Source organism: Equus przewalskii, chromosome 3, assembly GCF_037783145.1.
Source record: "Equus przewalskii isolate Varuska chromosome 3, EquPr2, whole genome shotgun sequence".
NCBI classification, from domain to species: Eukaryota; Metazoa; Chordata; class Mammalia; order Perissodactyla; family Equidae; genus Equus; species Equus przewalskii.
The window spans coordinates 35,238,597-35,260,162 of record NC_091833.1 but is presented as its reverse complement, the minus strand read 5'-3'; the positions used below and the strand labels follow the sequence as shown (position 1 = coordinate 35,260,162).

General features: G+C 61.7%; 1 protein-coding gene across 4 annotated transcripts in view; it reads left to right on the top strand.

The window, feature by feature from the left end:
- Nucleotides 1-21,135, top strand: part of CBFA2T3 (CBFA2/RUNX1 partner transcriptional co-repressor 3) — a 94,195-nt gene extending 73,060 nt beyond the window's left edge. For 3 of the 4 annotated variants that reach the window (XM_070612498.1, XM_070612495.1, XM_070612496.1), the window contains 9 exons: nucleotides 673-914; nucleotides 1,045-1,134; nucleotides 5,551-5,732; nucleotides 6,478-6,701; nucleotides 10,203-10,288; nucleotides 10,814-11,012; nucleotides 11,675-11,743; nucleotides 13,276-13,466; nucleotides 14,903-17,003. In XM_070612498.1, coding sequence (XP_070468599.1) covers nucleotides 673-914; nucleotides 1,045-1,134; nucleotides 5,551-5,732; nucleotides 6,478-6,701; nucleotides 10,203-10,288; nucleotides 10,814-11,012; nucleotides 11,675-11,743; nucleotides 13,276-13,466; nucleotides 14,903-15,202 — 1,583 coding nt within the window. In that variant the 3' untranslated portion in view covers nucleotides 15,203-17,003. Of the gene's footprint in view, nucleotides 1-672; nucleotides 915-1,044; nucleotides 1,135-5,550; nucleotides 5,733-6,477; nucleotides 6,702-10,202; nucleotides 10,289-10,813; nucleotides 11,013-11,674; nucleotides 11,744-13,275; nucleotides 13,467-14,902 lie in introns of all 4 variants that reach the window. The other variant, XM_070612494.1, reaches the window with a different exon arrangement.
- The last annotated feature ends 431 nt before the right edge of the window (nucleotides 21,136-21,566 follow it).

The window sequence follows — 21,566 nt, the reverse complement described above, 5'->3', positions numbered from 1 at the left end:
CAACATCCTGCCCTAGGACCATTTCACAGGGTCCAGGAGTCTGCCAGCCCTGGGATGCTGACCCCAGTGGCACGACCTCAGTGACCAACAGTGCTGCCCCTGGGGCCCCTGCAGCATGTTCACCACGAGTCCCTTAGGCCACCTGCTTGTCCTCCACACACAGCCTGGGGCCTGTGTGCACGCACGTTTGTGCCCTGCAGCCCCAGAGAGTAGCTGGCCCAGGGCCTCCCTGCCAGGGTCCAGCCCCCTTGTCCAGGGGTGTCTGATCCCTCTGCCTCATGCTGAGCCCCATCTGCCTGGGCACCGGGGCTCTCTTGCGGGCAATAGCACCTCTGTGGGACTTGGGCACTGCTCACGGCCATCCTGACAGAGGTGGGGGTCACTGGCCTTCCAGGGGGGACAAGCGGCCTCTCCTGCCTGGTGGTGGAGAAGCCCCTCTGCCTGTTCACAGTGGACACCGAGCAGCCCGGCCGGGAAGTTGGCACCTGCCAGGCTGGCCGGGGCGTCCCCCTGGGTGTGCCAGAGTAAGGCCAAAGGGACTGTGCCACCTCCCCCCCGCTGGGGACCTGGGCACAGCTGTGCCTCTCCAGACCCCAGTGGGCACACCTGTCAAGGGTGTCGGTGACCCCGTGGCCGCTCCCCGCCATCCTCACGCCCCTTCTCCCCACACAGTGATGAACGGCAGCACACACTCACCGACGGCCGTCAACGGCACCCCGTCCACGCCCAACGGTTTCAGCAATGGCCCGGCCACCTCATCCACGGCCTCGCTGTCCACGCAGCACCTGCCCCCCGCCTGCGGGGCGCGGCAGCTGAGCAAGCTGAAGCGGTTCCTCACCACCCTGCAGCAGTTTGGCAACGACATCTCGCCGGAGATCGGGGAGCGCGTGCGCACGCTGGTGCTGGGGCTCGTGGTGAGTTGGGTGTCGTGTCCCTCGGGTGAGTGAGGCTGGGGGCGCCGGGCTGTGCCAGCGCTCGGGCCTCCTGCCCCCTGGGCTGGGTGGACAGGGCTCAGCTGATACTCCGTGCCTTTTCTCCCCTCAGAACTCCACGCTGACCATTGAGGAGTTTCACTCCAAGCTCCAGGAGGCCACCAACTTCCCGCTGCGACCTTTTGTCATCCCCTTCCTGAAGGTACGGACAAGCCGCGCCCCTCCGTGGCGGGTGCCCAGGAGCCCGAGTCGCTGCCTGCTGGCTCTGATTGGGCCTCCCTCTCGACCTCCCAGGACTCGGGGGCTCCCCCATCCCCCGGGGAACAGTGCTGACCAGTCAGGACCAATTCCTACTAGTTAAGGCCACAAACTAGTTGCCAGACTGGATTAGTGGCCACCAAACCCAGCACGCTAAGACAGAGCTGCCCAAATCAGTCCCATTATTATTGGCCAAATTTGCTCATCCACTTGACAGCCAGTTTTTGAGTACCTACTGTGTGCTGGGTACTGTGGGGCTCGAGGATCTAGCTGTGAGCAAAGAGGGCAAGTCCTTTGTGTAGCCAACGCCCCGGTGGGAGGGAAGGCAGCCAGCCAACCGTGACTCTAGGGTCTGTGGAGATGTGCACCAGGACTGCAAGGAGGGGGCATTTAGTGGAGGGTGAGGGAGGGAGCTGGGTGGATAGTGGAGGACAGAGCCTTCCAGGCACCTGGGACAGCATGTGCAAAGACCCTGAGGCAGGAGGAACAATGAGGAGGCCGTGTGGCTAGAACAGACTGAGGGGAGAGGGACAAATGGAGGGACAGGCAGGGGGTGGTTACATGGCTGGGCAGCCAGATGGATGAATGGGTGTCAGATGAAAACAGGGTCATGTGGTCAAACACAAAAGATAAACAACGGCTCAACAGTGGAGCGGCCTCTCAGCGGGAATAGTTCGTGTTGGGCTGGGAGCAGCAGCACCAGAAGCCTAGGAGCCGTGCAGGCCCCCAGGCCCAGCGCAGACCCACTGATCAGAATCGTATCTTAACAAGGTGCTGGGCATTCGTGTGCCACACCAGTGGGAAGAGCGGTCCAGGCCGCGTGAGACCAGTGTCTCCATGGCAGCACTTCTCAGGGCCTTCACTCCCAGTGAGGGTGTGCATCTCCCAGAGAGGGCAGAGATGAAACGCTTCCCAAGTGTGTCTGACCCTATGACCCTTTGCTGCCCCACACCTCCCAAGGTCCGGGTTCCTTGGAGCTCACTTGGGAGGTGCCCACCCCCAGTGCCGCCGGCCTCCCCCGCAGGCCTCTCGTTTCCCGGGCCCGCGCGATGCCTCCAGCGTGGGCCCTGGTGGAGCTGCTCTCCAGAGGGTCTTGAGGACCAGACCGGAGGCTCCCAGGCTTGAGCCCGACCCTGCCACTTAGCCCCTGTCGGCCTGGGCCCAGCTGGCCTCCCCGGGCCTTGGCCTCTGCAGCCGTGCAGAGGGGAAGGTTGCATGAAGATTGCACGCAAAGAATTTGGCTCCTGCTTGAATAGCGTTGGGTGTCATCATCTGGGGATTAAGGCGCTCCCCGGAGCAGGCTTGCTTTGCAGAGCTCTTTCACCACTGCCCCTGCTGAGCCCCCCACTGCCCCTTGAGGGGGCAACCCAGGCCGTACCACTGTTCCCAGTGAACAGCGGGGAAACTGAGGCCCCCCGGAGGTCCCCACCGGTGCAGACATGGAGCTGAGGCTGGAACCTGGATCCATCAGACTCCAAACCCACTGGCCTTCGCAGGGCATGCCCAGGCCAGCACTATGTCTCCCGTGATCCCTCACAAGGGGGACCCCGTGTCGCTCCCCGACATCCGCTCGCTCCCCCCTCCTTCCTGCCCTCCCACCCACGCCCTGCTGTGCTCACACTCCTGAGCTGGTGACAAAGAGAAGCTGCTGGCTGGGACAGAGCGAGGGTTTGGGCCCATCTGGCAGTCATTGCAATTCATTACGAGCCCTCCCTTCTCTTCTCTCCTCCTTTCAACTCGCTGTGGCTCCACCGCTCCCCATCTTTGGGGACACAGTGCGCCTGCTTCCTCTGTCAGATCAAATATTTACAGCAGATGTCCCGCCCGCGTCAGCTGCCCTTGTTTATCCGAGGAGCCAGGGCAGGGAAGACATTGCGCGTCCCCGCTCTGCCCCAGCCAGGCCTGCATCCCCTGACCACTGCGCCGTCACACCCCAGCATCCTCCGCCCAAAGTGGCAGCACGGTGCCGCCGAGGTCCCTCTGCCTCAGTTTCCCCTCTGCCCACAGCGGCTCTCACACGCTATTGGGGCTTTCAGGCCTGAATTGCTCTCATGGTCATCGGGGCCAGCTGGGCTGAGGGCCCCCGTCTCATGCCAGTGACCACACCCAGGGCCCTGGGCTGAGGGACGGTCAAGGACACGGAGTCCACTCGTCACCCTGAGCAGACCTCCTTGGGTGTGGCCAGTTCTGTTTCCAGGGCTTGTTGACAAGGCACCGGCCGGAGTCCTAGCCCCAGGGGCCTGCCTGGGGAGCAGCCCCCCCACTCATGGTGGCAGCTCACTGCAGGGGCGCCAGCGGGACTGCCCCTCCCCACCTGCTGGGTGACCTTGGTTTCCCCGCCTGTGACTTGGGCTGGCAGCAGAGGTTGCACCTTCCTGAGGACTCCGTGCAGCAGGCCCACTGCGTGGGCAATGGCGGCGCAGCCTCACGGCAGCCCTCACAGCCTCATCCCGTTCGAGAGGCAGGAACTGTGGCTGACGCTGCGGCTCGGGCCCCTGCCTGGCTCAAACCTCAGCTCCAACTTCGGGCTGCTGAGAACTTCCAGGCCTCACTCTTCTCTCTAATCACTGGGGACGTGACAGCCCACCTCACGGGCGGGGAGTGGCTGAGTTAATTCCTACGGAGCTCACAGGAGCCCTTCACACCCAGGACCGGGAAGGGTGAGAGCTCCTCACAGCTCCAGTTGCAGGTGAGGCAGAAGTCAGGGAAGTCAAGCGACTTGCCCAAGGTCACACAGCAAAGCCAGGGTGGGCTGACCGCAGGGCCCACAGTCATGCAAGCTGTGTGGGCATTCAGCGAGGTGCCTGGCGAAGCAGCGGGAACATGGCAAACCCTCAGTAGATGGGAGACATCGGCTCAACCAGCACGGGATTGCGGCTGTTTTTGCAAACGCTGATTTCCCTCTGGCCCAACTTCCCATCTGTGAAGAGGGAAGTTCCAGGCTTTTTGCATCATCAGAAACTTCGTTCACATGCGAACTTGGGGTCCAGAGGGCTTTTGCAACCAGCACAGTCCATCCAGCCTGTCAGTGGCGAGGCCTCCCAGGCGCCTGGGCCCTGGGGACAGAACAAGGACCGCTGCCCCGGGGGATGCGCAGCACGAGGTTTTCCACACGCTCCACCCATTTCTTCTGCGCTGGGGTCCTGCTCCCCTCAGCCAAGGGCCCCGGGTCCCCTGCACACCCCTGGACCTAACCCTGTGCACGGCTGAGTGGCAGGGCTTTCCAGAAGCCAGGAGATGCTGCCCCGCCCACCCGGCCTCCACCCTCGGCCCCGGCTCCCAGCTGGCCCCAGCCGGCCAGGAATCCAGATGTTTCCACCACCCTGACAGCGACCAGCCGGTGCCAAGGGGAGGCTGCGCGGGAGAGGAGGGGCCGGCGAGGGAGACAGAGGAAGTTTGGCGTCTTCAGACCTCCCGGGACCTCCTTTCCCAGCTCACGCTCCCAACGTGCTCGACAGATGGCGGGCTGGCCCCCGTTCAGCTATCCAAATAGAAAAACAGGCCTGGCAGCCGGCGCTGCTTGACAAAAATGCCTGGGCTGCTTGATCGGGTCCGGGTGGATGCACTAATGGGGGCTGGGGAGGCAGAGGCAGGAGAAGGCTGCCGTGGCAGCTTTGAATCGCCATGAGAAAGTTGGGGAATTGTATTTATTTACAAATACTTAGAACTCTGGCTTTCCCAAGCGGCCTGCCGCTGGGCCCCCATCCAGCCTGCCCCCCGGAGGCGGCTCTGGGAATATCTGCAGAAGGCGCTGAGGACCGACTGCAGCCTAGCAGTGCAGGCGGGGAGGCCGCAGAGCCAGGCAGAGGCAGGAGGGCACAGCGCTCCCGCGCGGGTGTTACAGGCAGGGTCTGTGGTCTAATCTTGTGCCCCCCCAATGTCATTCCACCCCTGTGCCCTCCTGTCCTTACCCATAAATATGGAACCAGGTCATAGGTCTGTCCCCAGTGGCTGTGAGGACCATGGTAGGTGTGACTGCTCAGAGCACTATGGGCGTGCTAATGCATGGAGTCCCATCTCCAAGCTTCATTCAGGGCCAGGCTGGGGACCCGCAGGAAGTGGGGGGGCGGGCCCGAGGGCATACCTCTGGGTCCTGCTCCAGCTCCTCTGTGTAAAGTTACCTGTGGGCAGGGCTGCCTCCCCCTGCCCCCCGTCTGAGCCTCGGTTTCCCCCTCTACACAATGGGGACTCGTGCCTGCTTCCAAGGGCACAGGCAAGGAATCCTCATGATCCCCCCACACCATCTCCAGACCCGCATGGGAGGGAAGGAGCTCAGTGAAGTGGAAAAGCCCTAGCCTGGGAGTCTGGGATCTGGGCTCCGTCAGCAGCAGGTCCAAACCCCCTTTCCCGGCCCCCCCAGGCAAACCTGCCGTTGCTGCAGCGGGAGCTGCTGCACTGCGCCCGCCTGGCCAAGCAGACCCCTGCCCAGTACCTGGCCCAGCACGAGCAGCTCCTGCTGGATGCCAACGCCTCTTCCCCTATCGACTCCTCGGAGCTCCTGCTGGAGGTCAACGAGAACGGCAAGAGGAGGACCCCTGACAGGTACCTTGGGGGGCTTTCTGTGGTGGGGGAGGGAGAGCGTGGAGGGCTCCCTCCCTGCCTGACTCTGGGTCTCAACTCTTGAGAGCTGCCTCCAATACCACAGCTCAGCAGGTGCCCTCGTTCCAGGGCTGAGAGAATGCAAGTCGATACTATGTTGCATTCTGTGGCCCACAGCTAGTGGGCTGGTAAAGTTCAGCCTTACCTGCAAGGCCACTGCACAGGCTGAAGCACTGAGAGGCTGCCCTGTCAGGCTGTGGGGAGGCCTCCTGAGGACTCAGATGCCCCCTTGGGTGGGCAAGGGAAGAGGCAGGAGGGAGTCTGTCTGCAGGAAATTCCCTGGCTGTTCCCTTTGTGCTAGGTGGGGGCCAGAGTGTCCAGGAGTCCAGGGTCCCCAGGCACCTGGGCTGGCCCTCACTGCTGGGTCACAGAGTTAGGTGCTTGTCCTTCTGCTGCGAGAGGGTGTCTCCTTCTCCTGGTGTCTCAACAGAGGCTCAGCCTTCTTGACCACTGGACCCCAGGAGCCCACACACCAGGGGCAGGGTCGAGGCTGGCAGGAGCCCCAGAGAAGGATGGAAGGGTAGTCTAATGTCTCCTGTTGCCCATCTCTCTCGCTCTGTCTCCCTCTCGCTCTTTCTCTTTCTCTCTGCCCACACCCTCTCTCTCTCTCTCTCTCACCCCTCCTGCTGGACCTCTGTCCATGCTCCTGGTCTCATGACCAATGGCACCCTGCCTGCTCTTTGGCCAGGACCAAAGAGAACGGGTCGGACCGGGACCCGCTGCACCCCGACCACCTCGGCAAACGGCCGTGCACCCTGAGCCCTGCCCAGCGCTACAGCCCCAGCAACGGGCTGCCCCACCCCACGCCACCACCGCACTACCGCCTCGAGGACATGGCCATGGCCCACCACTTCCGTGACTCTTACCGCCACCCTGACCCCCGGGAGCTGCGGGAGCGCCATCGGCAGCTCGGTGAGCAATGTGCTGGGGGGCGGGGGGTGGGCGCGTGTGTGCCTGTTAGTTGGAGCACACGTGTGCCTGCATGTGTGTGCAGGGAGCATCCGAGAGCTGCCATGTGCATGTGTCTGTCCAGGAGGGACACTGAGGAGATGGGTGTAGCAAACGGATTTGAGCGGGGAGCCAGCCCAGGGCCCAGAGGGGACCCACTCTGGCTAGCTGCCTGAAGCAGAGCTGTCTTTCCCAACATCTGTCTGGGGGCAGCCAGACATCCCCACCTTCAGGGCCAGGAAGGCCCCTCTCTCCCCAGGGGCGGGCTGTGGCTATGCCTGTCCTGGGGCCCAGCTGGCCAGGGGCAGCTGTGGGCCTGGGGGACCTAGAGCCACTCAGCTTGAGGGGCACTGGCTGCCTGCTGGGCACACAGCCTTGGGCTGCCGGTGGCCCCTGCAGCGGGCGTTCATCTCCTGATAGAGACAGGAAAAGAGAGGCTGCCAGGCTCTGCAGGGGGCGCAGGGAGGGTGTTAAGCCAGGTTCCTGGACCCAGTTTCACGGGGGACCGGGGGGTGCTTCCCACACAACACTAAGCAATTCTCGGACACCAGCAGGGTGCCCTACAATTCGACTCAGTTCTGACTCGGTCTACCTGGAGACAGTGTCAGATCCCCCAGGTTAAGGGTTCTGTCTACAAGTCTGCCTCCCCTGCAGATGCCAGTTGTTGCAAGCACAGGTTGTCACCTGGGCTTCTGGCAGACGGGCTCTGGATCGGAGTTTCCCATGAGCCCCTCCTCGGGTTCCATTAATTTGTTCGAGTGGCTCACAGAACTCAGAGAACCAATTTACTCACCACATCACTGGTTTACTTTAAAAGGACACGACTCAAGAACAGCAGATGGAAGGGATGTGAGGGCGAGGTGTGGGGAAGGGGTGGGGAGCTTCCGTGCTCTCCAGGCACCACCCTCCCCGTCTCCACAGGTCCACCAACCCGGAAGCCCTCCAAACCAGCCCTTAGGGTTTTTACGGAGGCTTCATTACACATCCCTAGTGGTTGGTGATGGATCTGACGTCTAGACCCTCCGCCCTCACGGAGGTCGGGGGTGGGGCTGGAAGTTCCCGGGCTGATCACTGGTCGGCTCAGACTCTGTTGGTAACCAGCCCCCACCCTTGGGTGGGGTCCAAAAAACATAACAAAAGATATGTTTCACTTTCAACACTTAGCAAATTCCAAGGGTTTGGGAGCTGTGAGAAAGACGCTGTGGATGAAGATCAGATGTGTATGAGAAACACATTTTAATCATCTCAATGACAAATAGACATTCCTTATAAATCGCATATCTCAGGTGGGGTGGCTGGGCCAGCCAGGAAGACACTGTTCACGGGGAGGGTGGGCAAGGCCCGGCATGTGGCGGTCCCCACGTCGCAGGAGCTGCAGCCCCTGCCCCCAAGGCGCTCCCACAAGGTCTTGTGGCTGAGAGCCTGGCTGTGGAGCAGAACCCCACCGTGCGCCCTTGGGCGGGTCACGTGACCTCTGTGCCTCAGTCTCCTCCTCCGTCAGCTGGATCTAACAGGAGTGCACCCCTCAGGGGGTGTGAGGATGGAGGGAGTTAACACAGGGCAGCACCGAGTGGGCGCTGTGAGCCCCACTGTTGTGGTAACAGCGGTGACAGCCTGGGCTGGAGGATACTCATTTCTTGGAGGTGACGAGCCCTGAAAGGTTCTGACAGCCTGCAACATGTCTGCAGGCGCGCAGCACAAATGGGGAGACTGAGGCCCAGAGACACAGCTGACATGCCCGCAGTCTTCCAGCCACATGTGTCTGACCCTGCGACCTTCCTCTGTGCTGGGGACAAAGAGATGAATAGGACCACCCACCCCAAGCCCCCAGTGTGCTGGGGAGCACAGCTGGGGACAGCCGCCCCTGAGACAGAGGCCCAGGGCACGGATGGGGGCCCAGAGGCAGGGTCAGCAGAGGCCTCGCCCCGTACAAGGCCGTCTCCCGCCCCCACCCTGCGGAAGCTTCCAGGGCCTGGGCCAGGCAGCAGGTGATAGTGTCTGGCTCCCTGCAGCCGGGTCAGGCAGGTGCTGATTCCCGCCCGCTCCTGCTAACGCAAAAATAAACGCCAGCTGTTGGGCAGACCTCAGCCACTATTTTGGTTGGGGTGTTGGCTCAGGCCCCAGCTCCTCCGACGGTGGGGCAGTGGACAGCAGACCGTGGCCGCCACCTCCCACTCTTTTGCAATTTGGGGAGGCATTTTGGGTTTGGGGGGGCTGGGAGATCCTTAGGAGCTGAAAAAGGCCTAAATAGAGAGATCTCAGCCCAGGAGCATCAATAGCGCAGGGTCACCCAGCACGGGCTTGGGGCACCCAAAGCAGCAGGGGAGAGTGCATTCGATATTCCAGAAATCAGAGGCCGGGCCATCGCGAGGGCCGTCAGATGCCATTGCCCCATGCCCATTTCTCAGCTCACAGCTGTTTTGTTTCTGATCACTGAGGTGGGGACCCCACATTGTTTCACTCCCTGGAGCCGGAGCAGCCAGTGGCTGAGAGTGCACGCCGGCTCAGGCCAACGTCCCCTTCACCAGTCTCGGTTTCCTCCTCTGTAAAAGGGGGTGACGCTGGGACCCCTCGGAGGCTGACACAGCAGGGGAAAGAGGCAGGCATCTGGCACAGCCTGCTCGGTGGGCTCCCCACTCCAATGCACGTCCTGAAGGTCTTCTTCCACCCCAGGGAGGTAGGCAGGTTGGGGAAACTGAGGCACAGAGGCGAGATGAGGGGCCCAGGGCCTGTGGGGAATGAGTGTGGAGACTTCTGGCTTTGCCTGACCTACCATCTCCCTGTGGAGCCGGCAGTGTGGCCAGGAGACCGTATTGGACTGGCCCACTGAGGCCCAGCGCCGGAGCGCCTCCTCTCGCCTAGCTGGAGCTCAGCCCAGGGGACGCAGAGGTGAATGGGGCATGCCAGCCCTGCCCTGGGGACTGACACAGCCTGTTGAGGGGACCAAGAATAAACAAGGAAGTGCGTGGAATTACTAAACAACCAGAGATATGTGGGGCTCAAGGAATTTAAGGGCCCAGGGCCGCTGAGGAGGAAGGGGCTTATGACCTGGGCTTTGAAGGATGCATAGGAGTCCAGCTGGCTGAGAGGAGGTAGTAAAGCATGGGCTGGAGGTGGGCAGCCACAAGGAGCCCCTGAGGGCTTTTGAGCAGTGGTGAGGCCCTCAAAGTAAAGTCTGGGGCAGCTTTGGTTGGTAGCAGGGGGCAGAAAGAGTGAGCATGGCTGGATTGGGAGGCAGGGAGGTGGGGAAGGGTGGGGAGCACTGGGTGGGGCTCTACTCCCAAGCATCGGGTAGAGGCCAGGCCTGTTCCAGATGCCCCCAGGGCGGTGGGCAGAGGGTCACCCTCTCATCTTCCCCAGGTGGGCACAGCCCATGGACAGGGCCTGGGAGAAGCTGGGGTCCTGGGAGCACAGGGCGGGGCTGGGAGCCCCGGCAGGTCCTGAGCGTCCACTCCCCTCCTGCAGCGGTGCTCGGGTCCCGGCAGGAGGAGGTGATCGACCACAGGCTCACCGAGCGCGAGTGGGCCGAGGAATGGAAGCACCTCAACAACGTGAGTGTCCAGGCCTGGGGGCCACCTCAGCCCGCCCATCCACTTCTGGTGACACTCGGAACTGGCCCTTCTCTGCCCCTCGGGGCGTCTCCCACAGGAAGGGGCTTGGCGTGGGAGCAGGGCCCCATCAACTCTGTCCTTCGGTCCTCCCTTGCCCTGCTCCCTTTTTGGGCGGGGAGCCCAGGCAGAGGGTGCATCCCCAGAGCGGGGCACCCCACTCTTCGCGGGTGGAAGGAGAGCCCAGGCCCCTGCATTGAGCAGGCTCCCCTGTGGGTCAGGTGCCCCCGGGGCTCCAGATCCAGGTGGAGACCTAGGGGCTGTCTCAAGCCCCCGTCCCAGCTGCCCGAGTGTCCTTCCAGGCAGCGGAAGTGGGTTTTCACGCCCTGCCCTGAGCACCCCATAGCCAGCCCTTGTGGATGGCGGGCTGGCCGAGGCCTGGGAGTGTGGGAATAGATCCCCTGGCCATCCCCCTCCGTGCCAAGCGGCCACAGCCGGCCCCCTGTGCTCACGGCCGCCTGCCCGCAGCTCCTAAACTGCATCATGGACATGGCGGAGAAGACGCGGCGGTCGCTCACCGTGCTGCGCCGGTGCCAGGAGGCCGACCGCGAGGAGCTCAACCACTGGATCCGGCGCTACAGCGACGCTGAGGACACCAAGAAGGGGCCCACACCCACCACCGCCCGGCCCCTCAACAGCTCCGCGGGCGCAGAGGGGCCTCAGCTGGGTGTGCACCGGGGCAGCATGGGGGCTCAGGGGGGTGCTGCAGGGGCACCAGGGACCAAGGCCCGTGCCCGAGAGAGCAGGGCCCTGGGGCCGGCACTGCAACAGCTGGGTGTGCACCGGGGCAGCATGGGGGCTCAGGGGGGTGCTGCAGGGGCACCAGGGACCAAGGCCCGTGCCCAAGAGAGCAAGGCCCTGGGGCCGGCACTGCAACAGCTAGGTGTGCACCGGGGCAGCATGGGGGCTCAGGGGGGTGCTGCAGGGGCACCAGGGACCAAGGCCCGTGCCCGAGAGAGCAAGGCCCTGGGGCCGGCACTGCAACAGAGCACAACCCGAAGGGTTTCCCTGGGAAAAGAGGTGCCCTTTTGGCTGTGCACAAAGATGCCAGCAGCTCCCTGCAAGCCCAGATCACAGTTGCTCTGCTCGTCCTTCTGGATGAGACGGTGGAAACCTGGAGGAGCCCAGGACGGGCCAGCTCCCAGCCAATCCAAGGTCCAGCACATCTGGAGCGGCCCCTCCCTGACATTGCCCTGCCCCCACCCGGAAACTAGTACAGGGTTTCCCCCGATGGGTACCTCTGGTCCCCCCACTGAGAACACAGAGCTGCCCCCGTGGCCCAGCTGGGTGTGGCCCTGCCTGTGCGTGACGCTGGCCCCCGTGTTTCAGACATGCCCCGGGAGTTCCTGCCAAGGACCCTGTCCGGCTACATGCCCGAGGAGATCTGGAGGAAGGCTGGTGAGTGGGGACAACCCCCGGGGAGGGGGGGCTGGGGCTCCAGACCCCTGTGGCCCTGTCTGTCTGTGAGGAGCTTCCGTCTGCCTGGGGGTTCAGCCAGGCCCCAAGCTCACAGCACAGCTCACAGGGCTATACAGACCCTGCCACGCGGGGCTCACAGGAGGGCAGGATGATCACCAGCCAACAGCTGCCAGCGAACAAGCATGTCGCTCAGCAGGACAAAGCGGGTCCTCAGGCCCCGTGTACACATGCGTGTGCACAGATATCCACACAGGCGAGAGAGGCCCTTAGAGCTGGGGTCCCATGACCTGAGCGTAGCATCGAGCATGGTGCCAGGGGATGCTGGGAGCACACTCACTGCGTTGTGGGAACAGACCGTGGGGAGGGACCGGCAGCAGCAGGGGCCCGTGGGTGGAGAGGCCCCGGCGGGCTGAGACAAGGCGGTGGCCATGAGAGAGGGAGCAGGATTGCAGATGCATTTTGATTTGCGGGTGGACTCACCATGTCAGGAAGAGGAAGGAAAATGTCAAGATCTTGAAAGCAGAGAGAGAGAAGGGTTCCAGCCCAGAGCTGGAGGCCAAGGGGCCACGGACAGGTGGCAGCTGCCTGGAGCGAAGCAGGAGGATGGGAGTCTTCATTCTCCTTTGTCTCCGTCTGACCCATGGCGGGGCTTTATGGGACCCTTGCTGACATCCACTGGAGCTTGGGCAGTGACATGGGGGCACACGGCAGCAGCCAGCACTGCCAGCAGCTCAGCACACACCCAGCGAGTAGATGCTCGGATGGGAGGCCTGTGGGCCGTCTCCGCCCCTTAAACAGGAACCTTGCTTAATCTCACCCCAGCCTCCCTCACGCCACGCTACAATAACAGAGCTGGCAGGTAAACCGAGGCAAACCTAAAAGCCCCTGGTGGGGTCAGCAGGGGCTGGGGGCCCTGTTGTTCCCAATGTCCAGAGGGCACAGTGCAGTCTGAGCAGACACTCCTGGCTCAGCTGGACAGCTCAGCTCAGCACAGCAGACACTGGGAACGGTGCACTTCATCCGCAGAGGGAGGCAGCCAGAGGTGGCGAGAGCAGGGGAGACGAGACACGGCTTTGGGGGCGATAAGACAGAGCCTGGCCGGGGTAGTCTCAGGATTGCTCCCGGGTGGGCTGCAGGGGAAGGCAGACTGTCCGTGGGGAGAAACAGTACAGCTGTGATTCTCCAGGTGGGCAGCAGGACCAACAGCAGCACCTGGAACTTGTTAGGAATGCAGATTCTTGGGCCTTCGGGCCTGCTGAGTCAGAATCTGGGGGCAGGTCCAGCCCAGTCCTCGCCCTCACCCTCCAGGGGTGCCACTGCCTGTGCAAGTGTGAGAACACCATGGTAGAGGACAAGCTTTGGAGATTCCCCCACGAGCATGCTTGCACACACGTGCCCGGGATGCACATGATCATGTGTGCACAAGCCCCGTGCCCAGGGTTGTGGGCGGTGAGGCCCGGGAGACCCGTCTGGGCCGGCCTGAGTGACGACGGCCATGGCGTCCTTTGCAGAGGAGGCAGTGAACGAGGTGAAGAGGCAGGCGATGTCTGAGCTGCAGAAAGCTGTGTCGGACGCAGAGCGGAAGGCCCATGAGCTCATCAGCACAGAGCGCGCCAAGATGGAGCGGGCCCTGGCCGAGGCCCGGCGGCAGGCCTCAGAGGACGCCTTGACTGTCGTCAACCAGCAGGAGGACTCCAGCGAGGTAGGGCGGCCTGCCCGCCCCACACCCCATCCCCGCCTCCGGGTCCAGGGCCAGAACGCCCTCTCTGCCACCTCCCAGCAGAGTGCCCAGGGCAGCCCTGGAACTCTCAGGGCCTCCTGACCCCACATTGCCTGGTGAGGCAGGTCCCGTGGGCATCCCCACTGTACACGTGTAGAAGCTGAGGGCTCCAGAGCGTAGGCACTGCCCCCGGGTCACACTTAGGAAGTGGCGGGGCCGTTATTCGAACCGGCTGGCAGATGCCAAAGCCCGCGTTCTCTCTAAGCTATGAAAGCAGAAGGCACGCGGAGGGGTGTGAAGACCCCAGGTGGTTTCAGCTCCTGGCGCACTGCACACCCAGAAAGAGAGTTACCATCATGCTAGGAGGCTGGGCTGGGCCCAGCAGGGCAGGTACAGGGGGACCCTCGGTGACCCGCTTCCTCCTTGTTGGACAAGGACTCAGTCAGCAGAGAAGTCAGGGAGAGGGAGAGACCCTTCCCGGGGTGGGCGGTCCTAGCACTGTCTTTTGGGAAGGAGTATTCTCCAAAGCCCCCAGGATAGCCAGTGCCTGGGCTGGCCCTGAGGGAGTGAGCAGGGGAGCTGGTTCCCCACCAATTCATGGGTCTCTGCACTGGCTCTCTCAACAGACACCCTCGCTAGAGCCGACCAGACAGTGCGGGGAGAGTTAGCAGAGGGGAAGGGAAGCCATGGTGTTCCAGGCTTAGGAAGGCAGGCGGGGTGGCAGGGAAGGCTCAGCAGGACCGTCTCAGGAATTGGTCCTGGGAGAAGTGAGCAGCCATGCAGGAAGCGGGGTAGCAGCTCCATCCCCGTGGGGGGCGCGGCAGGGACAGAGGCCAGGCAGGGGCATGCCTGGCAGAGTGGCAGAGTGAGGACCACGAGGAGGCCAGTGTGGCCGGGCAGAGCGAGTTGGGGGAGAGCTGGAGGGGCTGGGGGCCCAGAGGCGTTGGGGGATAAGTAGGCGCTCGGGCCTTTCTCCTGGGTGGGTGTGGCTCCCCTGTCACACAGCCCCGGCTGCCCACCTTCTGCTCGCATGGGCCACTGAGGTTATAGCTCCTTCCACGGAAATGCAGCAGAGGCCCAACAGCAGGGGAAGGACGTGACCCAGGAAGGCAGTGGCTCCCTTCCCCCTGAGGACCCTGTGCACAGCGTGAACCTGTCTGGGGTGGGCCAGAGTTGTGCCACACAGTAGTGGGAGCCCATCCCCCTGAACTGGCCCAGCCTAGTGCCTGTGACCGTGGAGGGTCCCCCACAAGCCGTAGTGCCTTGGGGTTCTCTCTTCCCGCTTGATGGCCTGTGGCTGGGTCCAAGCGGGTTCATTTGGACTGTGTGCTTCCCTATCCTCTGGCCGGGCTGGAACCTTGGGTATTTGGGGGGGCCCGGCCCTGCCCCATCCCTGACCATGCCCCTCTCGCATCCAGAGCTGCTGGAACTGTGGCCGCAAGGCAAGCGAGACGTGCAGTGGCTGCAACGCGGCGCGCTACTGCGGCTCCTTCTGTCAGCACAAGGACTGGGAGAAGCACCACCACGTGTGCGGCCAGAGCCTGCAGGGCCCCGCAGCCGTGGTGGCCGACCCCGTGCCCGGACCGCCCGATGCCACCACCAGCCTGGGCCCCTGCCTGCCCACGGGCGCCACCAGCCCCAGCGAGGCCGGCTCCGCAGGGCCCTCTCGCCCCGGCTCCCCCGGCCCGCCTGGCCCACTGGACCCTGCGCCCCGCTGACCCCTCCAGGACCCCGATGCCCAGCCCACGGACGCCGCGCCCACCCGGCCCCGGCCCTCTGGACGCTGCGCCCGGCCCCGGGACCCCGACCATTGGAGTCACTGCTGCTACTGCTTCTCTCCAAAAGAAAACACAGAACCAACAAAACTGCATTCAACGCGACTTCCTCAGCTACCTGGCGCTCTCGCGGGGCGGCCTCCTGAGCATCCTCAGAAGCCCCCTGAGGGCTTTACCCCGCGGGGCTGACCTGCCTCTCTCTCTGTCTCTCTCTTCTGTCTTGACGACTTTCACACACTTTATCTTTAAGGAAAAAATCTAATCATTCGGTGGCTTATATTTTCAGTGAAGAATTTTGGGGGGTTTTGTAGCAGAAGAGCTACTCAGAAATGGATACAGAAAACTGTGGGGGTTTTTTCCCCCCTTCCTGATGAAAAAGGGAAAAAGAAAATGTATTTTATAGCCGGAGATCTGAGCCGCTGTCTCACCGGAACCACCCAGGGGTGTGTGCGCCGCGGTGAAGACGGTAAGAAGGATTTCAATTTCCGACTCAAGAAGCATTTTTTGGTTTCAGATTTTTTGTTTTTCCTTTAACGTCAAACTCTTTGGCTTTAAGTAGAAATCCAAAAAGTTTTTTTAAGAAAAGTACAGGAAGCATTCCTGTAAACTACCTTGCCAGCTAGCCAGCCAAGGACGCCGGACACACCTCTGCTGCAAAGGAAATCCAAAAAGCAAACACACAAAGTTAAAATCCAAAATGTTTTGTCACTGCCAAAGTAATTTTTCACTGTTCGACTCCACTCTTGGGTTTATTCCGACGTCGGTCTTTCTCTCACTTCAATTCTGTTTCCGGAGTGTTGGGATCCTGGGGTGTGGAGGGGTTTGCCCAACAAGAAGCAACTTTGTTTCTCTTCACCTCGACCTCGACCACTGCGCCTTCGCGGTCGCGGAGGGCAGGTCCGGGGGGCAGCGCGGTGGCGACGCCCCGTGTGTGCACGTGCGCGTGTGTACATGTGCGCCAGCGGCTCACCAGCTGTGTGTCCACTTGTGTGCAGGGGACGATACCTCTGTCTGTCCTCATGCCCTCTGTGAATTTTTATCACATTTCATTTTTTCCACTTATGAAAAAAAGTGCTAACGTGTCCTTCCCAGAGAGAGCGTAATTCCGAGACAAGACTGTGACAATCTTTTGGGCTGATCCTTGACTGCTTTTGCAAGCACAAGGAGACAGCGCTGGCCTCTGACTCTGCTTCTCCGTGTCCCTCCTCTACCTCTCCCGGCTCCGCGATGCCGCCGCCCATCTCGTCCACCCCAGTGTCTCCTGCGCCCACTCTCCTTTCTCCACACTTTTGCAGAAAAAGAAAAAACTACCGACAAGAACAGTCGCCCTCTCGGCCCCTCTGGAGACTTGGTCAGCTGTATATAACCCGGCGCTGTGTCCCGCTGCTCCTCGGGGGTGTTCCCTCGGACGCCCCTGCTCAATTCCCTGGCGAGCCCAAGGAGGACATGAAGGAACAGGACATTCTCGCCTGCAGCCCACAGGAGAACAAACAGCAGACACGGCCCGCGAGCTGCCGTGCCCGGCGTCGCTGTAAGAAGTTCCCAGGACTGGAGTGCAATACGGGGAGTGACCAGCTACTGAACCCGGGGCTCCCGGGGGCCCCGCCGAGAGGCGAGGAGTCAATGGTGTGCGTTAATGTGAATGTATATAGTCCCTGCAGAGGTCCAAATAATGATATTCATGATGATGATAATAAAGAAGATGTTTGCCAAATAAAAAAGAGAAACCTTGGAAATATGTAAACTTTAGAAAATAGATTTTCAAAGAAATCTGAACTGTGCTCCTATGGAGAGCAGTGGGTTTGTTTGATGGCTGTCGTTTTTTCAGAGTTGTAAGAATTCATTCTCTGAGTATTAAAAGGAAGGATCCCAACCGGCTGCCACAGACCAGGTGCCGTCCCGAACCACCACGCCTGACACCGGAAACCTAATTCTGAAAGTCGAGATAGCTTTCTCTTACCCTCCAGAAAGTTCCCTGGCTACAGCCACCACCTCCATTGCCCAATGCTGCGGGTCCATCAGCCTCTCAGAGGTTTGCTTCTGTGGGTTTCAGGAAAGCAAGGGCCAGTCTGGATCTGGGCTCCCCAGGAGACGGCGGAGCCGCCTGACCTGCCTCCAGCTTGCTGTCTTTTTCTCGCGCCAGCGTTGAACCTGTTAACACGGCGTTTTCGGACGCACAGTGAATTGACCCGTGCCCCCTTGGAGGGGGGCGCTCTTGGACTGTCCCACGAGGTGGTGCTGGTGAACGGGTGGCTCCACCGGGGGTCTGGGCCCCTGAGGACTCGTGTCCCTGACGTCAGGACTTAGGGGGCCTTCCGGTCTGAGGCGAGTGGTGGAGGAGCCCTCACCTGGAAACCCGCTGGTTTGCTTTGCTGGCCTCTGTGTCCCTTCCCCTCACAGGGTCCCCCTTTGGGGACAAGCAGGCATGCCAGGGATGGTAGCGTGTTGGCCAGCTGGTGGCATCCTGGCCAGACCAGCTTCCAAGGCCGGACCACAGGCTGAGGGTCCAAGGTGGGGCGGCCCCTCCCTCTCCAGCTGTTGGGAAGAGCTGGCCCCCAAGCCAACTATAGAAGCCTGTCTTCCCAGTGTGGTTCCACGTCCACAGCCCCTACACCAAGACGCGGCGCTGACAGGCACTGCAGAAACCTGCGTGAGGGGTGGCCACAGGCCGACCGGTGGAGCCCCTGCAGGCCGAGAGTGTCCTCGGGATCAGGATGGCAGTTGGCGGCGGGGGGCTTCCAGTGAGGAAGCCAAAGCCCAGAGTGGGTGGGAGGGGGGTGTCCTGGTGCGCTGTGTCAACCGATGCCGGCAGGTGTGGCTGGCTCAGACAAGCAGGTGGCTCCTCCTGCCCAGGGAGGCCTGGGGGGCGCTGGGGCTCCCTTCCAGGCTCTGGGAGCTGGCGTTTCTGTCGGTCACTGTGCTCAGGCCTCATCTGGCCAAAGACTTCACAGCAGAACCAAACAGGGAATCAATAGCTTTGGGGAGGGGAGGGGCGGGCAGAACTCTTGCATCAGGAGTTGGACGGTGGCAACAAACAGCAAGGGTTTCCCCTGCTGTCTGCACCTGGAGCACCTGCCTTTCTCATGCAAGGAGGGGATCCAGACAGAAGGGGCTCTAGCCGCCTGCTCTTAGCTCCGAGGCCGTCCTGCCCTGCTACCTCCTGAGCTTACAGACCGCTGACCAGCACTGCAGCGTGCGAGGGTCTCCTCCCCGCGGGCCACCGCCAGCATCAGACACACAGGTGACCCAAAAGCTCTGTGAGACGTGGCTGCTCGCAGAGCCTCCCTCCCCCAGATTCTGAGGCCAAAGCTACAGCAGGAAGGCAAAGTGAGGCAGGTGGGCAGGGCGGCAGGCAGAGCACCCCAGCCCACAGGGCCAAGCCAGGGATGATGGACGGACAGGGGACAGCAGGACAGATGCTGGCACCCAGGCCCTCTCTTTCACCCCCATGTAGAAAGCCCCCCGGTGTGTGACTCCTCGACCTTTCCCACCCCCTCGCCGCTCGTTTCCCATCCTGCCCTGGACCCGCACTGGGTTTTCTTTTAGGACGTCTTTCCACCCCCAGGTGGTATCTGGGGGTGTTCTGTTGACCCCCCACTGAGACAAAGGCAAACACCAGGGCATCCACACACGGACAGGCTGGCACAGCCCCAACCCCATATGAACAGAGAGGGTCCCAACACCATGGCTCACCATGACCAAAAGGAGGCCTTGGGTGTTACCAGGGGGCAAAGAGGAAAGCTAGAGAAAGTCTCAGGGGTCCGGGAGGGTAATGGTCATAGGACAAGAGGAGCCGGCCCATCAGGAAGGGGCTGCCCTGTGGGCTCGATGGGTGGGGGTCACTCATCGGGACCCGAGAGGTTGAGTGGTGGAGGGAGACGGATGGGAGAAGGGCAAGGGGCTGTTGGTTTTGGCTTCACCCCAACAACTTGGTGGAGAGAGATCAGGACAGGCCCTAACTTTCTCCTGTTTGCTAATTTTTCCAAATATATCCTCAAAATGACACCAAAGCCCCATCTCTGGCATCTATCCTGTCTGACCCAGCCCACTCTAGCCAGCATGTCTGGGCATTAATCTGCCCTTTCCCTCAACCAACCTACAGTTATTCATTGATTCTTTTCTTTCATCAGTTCATCCTTCTGATTAATCCAGTCATCCACCAGTCCATCCATCCATCCACCCACTGACTCACCCATCCATATGTCAACTCATCCATCCATCAGTCCATCCATCCACCCATCCATCCATCCATTCACCAACCCATCTGTCCATCTACCCATGCACCATCCATCCATCCATCCGTCCACCCATCCGTCCATCCATTACTTTATCCCAACTATCCCATCCACCTCCACCCATTCTTTCGCCCATCCACCTGTCTCTCCACCATTCACCCCTATACATGCCACACATGTGTCTGCCCATCCATTCTCCAATCTAACACACCCAACCACACCTCAGTCCATCACCCCATCCACTTCTCCATCCACTGAACCCAGAGTAGCACCACCAACTCCTTCGATGTCGAAAGCTGCAAGGGTGCTTTGGACCCTCCTGTGACCTCAACTGCCCCATAGGAAACTGCCTGTGGGCACAGCCACCCCCTCCCAGCCATTGGTCCCCGCCTGCTCCAGGCATTGTGGGCAGATTGGACCAATGTCCTAGCAACAGCTCCGGCCAGTCTGGGCCCGCCTGGCAAGTGTGGTGGCCTTGGGCCAGGAGTGCGCATTGGGAGGCAGCCTGCACACCTGCTCAGGGGCCCTATGACCGGGGCCACCAGTCAGGGTGAGCACATTCCCTGGCAAGGCCCTGACATTGCAAGGCGGGGCTGCCCTCTCCTCCCCTTGTCTCCAGGTCACTGCCCGGAGGAGGTGTCCCCAGGAAAGCAGGGAGGGGAGAAGGAACCCAGTTCTGGCCTCGCCCCAGACCCCAGCGCTCCTGCAGCCCTGCTTCCTGGGGCTTGCTCTGCCTCACTCCCACTCCCACCTTCCATCCTGGGGCCCCAGGTGGCTGGAGATGAGCCTTCAGAGCTCTGCAGAGACAGAAACAGACCCTGCCCAGCTGCATTCTGCCGATGGTGATGGGTGTCCTCTGGGACCCTGGAGGCCCAGCACAAGCCCCCAGTGGCTGCTCCCACCTGCCTCCAGGCTCCCAAGCCACACAGGGCATTTTCCAGAATGGGGCTGGGAGCAAGGCTCCCCGATTATGGTCCTGCTGGCAGGAGAGGAAGAAGAGAAAGAAAGCAGAGGGGATGCAAGGAGAGCTGGGCTTGGGGGACGTCTGCTCCTCTGGACGCCTCACAGATAAGGCCTGGGGAGCTGGAGTCTGTGACAGCACCCTGCACTGGTGACCACAGTCCCAGAAAACTCCATCTTGCATGTTTTTATTCCTTTCATTTCAATTCAGCTGGCCCCTGGAGTGCCACCCAAAGACCCCTTGTAGCAGTAACACAACATTGGAACTCAGATTGGAACCTGGTTTTTAAGCATTAGGAGGAAGGCACTAGGTGGCCTTGCTCCCCATGGACAGGGGCCCAGCCAGGCTGGCTCCAGTTCACCCACTGGGTCCTCCGCAGGCCGAGGGGCCGGGCCGTGGGAACAGGGCCAGAGCACAGCCATGCACAGCCTGTGGGGAACGGGCTGACTGTCCCCTTCCTCTCTAGTCTTCTTTTTTTTCAATTCCCCAAAAGGAGCTGGCCCGAGAGCACTGGGTGGGTTTCCCGCCGCGGCTTCTCGGCGCCGTCTAGGACCCATGGTGCGCATCCCCTCGCGTGTCCCGATGTACGCTCTGTCTGACCTGAGCGCTGTGAGATGTCGCACCAGGTCTCGTCGGTTCTCTCTGTGTCGTGTAATAAAGCCAGCGTTTGCCATCGCGGACTCTGCCTCTCCTTGGGTTCCTGGCGACTCCGGCTAAGCTCCAGTTCACACTCTTATTCACCCACGACCTGCTGCAGGCCTTCTTGGTGCCGGGCAGGAGAGACAAGGCCCTGCCGCACGGGGGTGGACAGACAGACGTGGAGCATGGGTTGGGGTGTGAAGGGACAGAGGCAGCTGACCCCCTGGCTCAGTCCACCCACAGCCTCCTGTGTGCTTGCACGTGGGGTGAACTTTTGAAGGTTGTGTCCTCAAGGTGATCTGGACGACCTTAGACCCCAGATGACAACTATGGCTTCAAGGGCGCCAAGCCCCACTGCCTGTGGCAGTGCTGGCACCTCCCAAGAGACCCTCAGGGTGGACAGGGGACCTTGGACACTGAGGGAAGGGACACCTCGACCCCAAGGAGCCAGAGTGTCGTAGCCGTGGTGTCC